Genomic DNA, 3,906 nt, shown 5'->3' with positions numbered 1-3,906 from the left:
TGGAGGTTGCTGTGAGCTGTAATGCCACGGCACTCTACCCAGGGGGACAGCTTGAGGCTCTGTCTCAAAAAAAAAAAAAAAAGCTTCTGAATAATGTGCTTTTCTCTGATTGCGGGATAGTTTCTACCCATGTTTCATGTTTCCAATCTTAAAAGTCATCTTTCATGTTACAGAACTTTGATGTAGCTGAACGAGAGGGAACTATTTTAGGTAAAATAATTACAGTTTGTTTGAGCCAAGGATTCAGCATCTTTGTTGTGAGTGGCAATCATAAGAAGTGATTCAGGGTCTGTTCTCAGTAATGGATGTGGCAGTATTAACTGGGCCATCATATTTTGTCTTCCTTCTACTCAGCAGATGGTGAATCTCAGCAGAAAGCTTTATATCTATCATCCACTCGTCTGGGATTATAGGAAGACTCCAACATTTTACCACTCTAAGTAAAATCTGGCGAGGTTAATCCATTTTCAATTACTTTTCAGGTATAATATATAAAATCATAGGAGCCAGCAGTTACGGAAGAGTATGTAAATGGACTGTTTCTAATTTGGCTCCATTATTAAGCCATCATAATATGAAGAGCCATGACACACAGACACTCCTTCACTCTCACCTTAGAACCCAAGATGTTGGCAAACAAGACATTACTAAAGCACTGCCAATTTGTGGTGAAAGTTCAGAGACTATGGCATTTCTTTCAGGAGACAGGGGAGAAGTGAACAGGATTTAGGGGTGCCCTCCACCCTGGGTTGGATACTCCAAGGATCTCACCAGATGACACACACATGAAGTCCTGGCACAAGCACTTCCACAGTCTTCCATAAAGGAGAATGCTATCATAGCCATGTGGGGAATTGATACAGAAAACTTACAGGCATTAAAATTAACAGCACTCCACAGAAAAGCTTTCCACAAAACAGAACTAAAGTTATACAAAATGAATATTTAAAAATATTCTAGAAGTTGCTAACAAAATATGACGAAAATGAGTATTTTTGTGAACTTTAGAATCCTAGACATTTGGTTTCATCTATTTAGAAATTCAAATTTTCACATCAGTTTCTTTTTAAAGTGGGGCCACACCCACCCAGCTGGAGGCTGCTTTCTCAGTTCCTTCTACAAGTTCAGACACCCCAGTTTGTTCTCCTACAAATGCAAAGAAGATTTGATCTGGAGACGGGGCACAGACCCCAGCCGACTCCGCCTGCAGTGCACATCTGTTCCAGACACACAGTGGACTCCACAGGCCCTGAGCCTACCTCCTGACGTTTGATTTCCTTAGCTGTAAGCATCTGATTGACACACACGTCGAAGGTTTCACTCCACAGCTTGCTGTCTCTCCGCTTTGTGCTCGAGGGGGCGGCATTTCTGGACCAGGGTCGGGGGGCGAGGATATCAGGGCGGCTGTCGCTGCGGAAGCTAATGGAGCGCTAAACAATGAGAAAAACAACCATCACAAGGAGCAGAGGCAGGACTGGGCGGATGCTTGAGTAGCTTCCTTTTGCTGATAGGACATAAATCATACAATTGCAGGAAAAAGAGGACACTGCCACAATGCCTTAGGAACAAGGCATTGTCTTGAGCCCATGTGCTAAAGAAAATGGGACAGGGGGCTACCACACGTGCTGGAAGTATCTGTTCTGTGCCACTTAGATACTAAGCCTGGATAGCTTGAGCACACATCAAGCCAAACTCACCACAAAGGCAGGTCTTGGATAAATTCCCATCTCCAGAAGAACAAGGGATAAATCATAGATGGCCTTTATTTATTTCTTAAACATAGGGAGCACTCCCACTCTCCTCCACCAAGAACAGAATCTCAAGGTCTTTGGGTATTTCATCTCACATGGTTTGGGTGGGCTTCCCCAGATTGAATCAATTGGAGTATTCCACCACTACCTGAAATTTGCTATGTGACTTATGGGAGCAAAGGAGAAGGGACTTTGTTCCTTTGGGACTATGGGTTCAAGAGATATCCTAAGTAGGAGCTTCCTACAGCAATTCTCCCTAGTGACACAGAAGAATCTGCTAAAGGACAGAATAAAGGGAAAAAGAGAAAGAAGGATGAAGATGGTGAATGATGAGGGAGAAACGGAGCAAGCTTTACTGATACTACTTGAGCTTTAGATCCCTTTGTGTCTGGAGCTAGGAAGCCCCACCCTTGGACTTTTTAGTTACATGGGCTCACGATACATTTCCCTTTCTGTTTACAATTATTTTAGTTGTCAACTTGGAAAGTCACATACTAAATGCCATCTTGATAGCATATGATACCTGTCCCTGGGGTATTTTCATATTTTCCAAAGAGGATCCAGTAGACTTTGGGGTGGTGACCAAAACATGCTACCACAGTGCTTTCTCATGACAAATACGAATGATGAGCAAGAAGGCAAAGTGCATCACTTTCAGGCTTCATCCTAGGTTAGATCGTATTTCCTGGAAATTCTGCCAAAGTGATGAGGATTTGCTGTGCTCAAAAACTACATTCTTATTGAACAAGTATTCCCTGCCATGGCTCCTAGTGTTAGTCAGTGTGAAGTTCCGACTCACAGCCTTGCACAGAAGGCCTGGTCACAGTCTACATCCTGCCACTCACCCACAAGCCGCCGGTTCTCCAGCCATAATAGCCATCTGCCATTCCCTGAACTGTCATCTCTGCCATCCCTCTGTGCTTCCTTCAAACAATGTTCTCTTCTCGGAATGTGTTTCCTTCATTCCATAGCTGGATAACTTTCTTTAGGATAGAACTCACATAGCATCTCCCCTAGGAAGGCTTCACCAGTGTTTTCCCATTCTCTCTAAAGAGCAATTTGGACCACCTCTGATACAGCAATGATCAAATGTTATTACACTTACTGGTCACCTGTTCTTAGCCAGAAACTTCCTGAGGGCAGGAACTGATTTCTGCATGTGACATACGAGTTGTCATCATAAAGACATCTAAGGTAGCTCCTATTTTGAGATTCAACAATAAACTTCCAGAAAGGAAAGGAATTTTTTAAAAGAACTATTCAAGGTTCAGTGCCTGTAGCTCAGTGGTGAGGGCACCAGCCACATACATTGGGGCTGGCAGGTTTGAACCCGGCCCTGGCCTGCTAACCAACAATGACAACTATAAAAAAAAAAAAGCCAGGTGATGTGGTGGGCACCTGTAGTCCTTGCTACTTGGGAGACTGATGCAAGAGAATCGATTAAGCCCAAGAGTTGGAGGTTGCTGCGAGCTGTGATGCTACAGCACTCTACCGAGGACGACATAGTCAAGACTCTGTCTCAAAACAAACAAACAAAAACAAACAAAAAAAGAACGATTCAACATAAGATCATTGTTAAATAAGTTACAATTACCTGCTGGATAGAATATTACTTAGCCAATAAGATGATTCTAAGATAACTGAACAGCTAAAAATCCCTTCTATGTAAGTTAAAATAAAATCTGGATTAAAAATATGTGTATGAGTGCTTTATAGTTATGCAAAAAATGCACATTACCAAAGATCTAAAGCAGGAGTCCTCAAACTTTTTAAACAGGGGGCCAGTTCACTGTCCCCAGGACGAGTCGGCTGCTAAGCAGGACAGGCAGCAGTGGCAAAAGCACCCAGTGGGCGGGATAAATGTCCTAGGCAGGCCGCATGTGGCCTGCGGGCTGTAGTTAGAGGACGCCTGATCTAAAGGAACACCACCAAATTCTATTGTTTTTTATATTGACATTATAGGTGATTTCTGTCCTACTTCACAAACTTTTTTGAATTAAGAAAAGTGAATAGGCTCGGCGCCTATAGCTCAACCAGCTAAGGCGCCAGCCACGTACACCTAAGGTGGCGGGTTCGAATCCTCAGCCCGGACCGCCAAACAACAATGACGGCTGCAACCAAAAAACAGCCGGGCGTTGTGGCGGGCGCCTGTGGT

The 3,906-nt window shown here is 43.6% G+C and overlaps 1 protein-coding gene across 1 annotated transcript in view; it reads right to left on the bottom strand.

The window, feature by feature from the left end:
• ARHGEF3 (Rho guanine nucleotide exchange factor 3) overlaps nucleotides 1-3,906 on the bottom strand; it is a 321,547-nt gene that overhangs the window by 23,705 nt on the left and 293,936 nt on the right. Inside the window, exon 6 of the mRNA XM_023512637.1 lies at nucleotides 1,133-1,430. Within this exon, the coding sequence (XP_023368405.1) occupies nucleotides 1,133-1,430 (298 nt within the window). The remainder of the gene's footprint in view (nucleotides 1-1,132; nucleotides 1,431-3,906) is intronic.

This window comes from Otolemur garnettii, unplaced genomic scaffold, assembly GCF_000181295.1.
Source record: "Otolemur garnettii isolate 467f Iridium unplaced genomic scaffold, OtoGar3 scaffold00002, whole genome shotgun sequence".
Taxonomy (NCBI): Eukaryota; Metazoa; Chordata; class Mammalia; order Primates; family Galagidae; genus Otolemur; species Otolemur garnettii.
The sequence above is the reverse complement of the archived record's forward strand: the minus strand, read 5'-3'. Positions and strand labels throughout refer to the sequence as shown.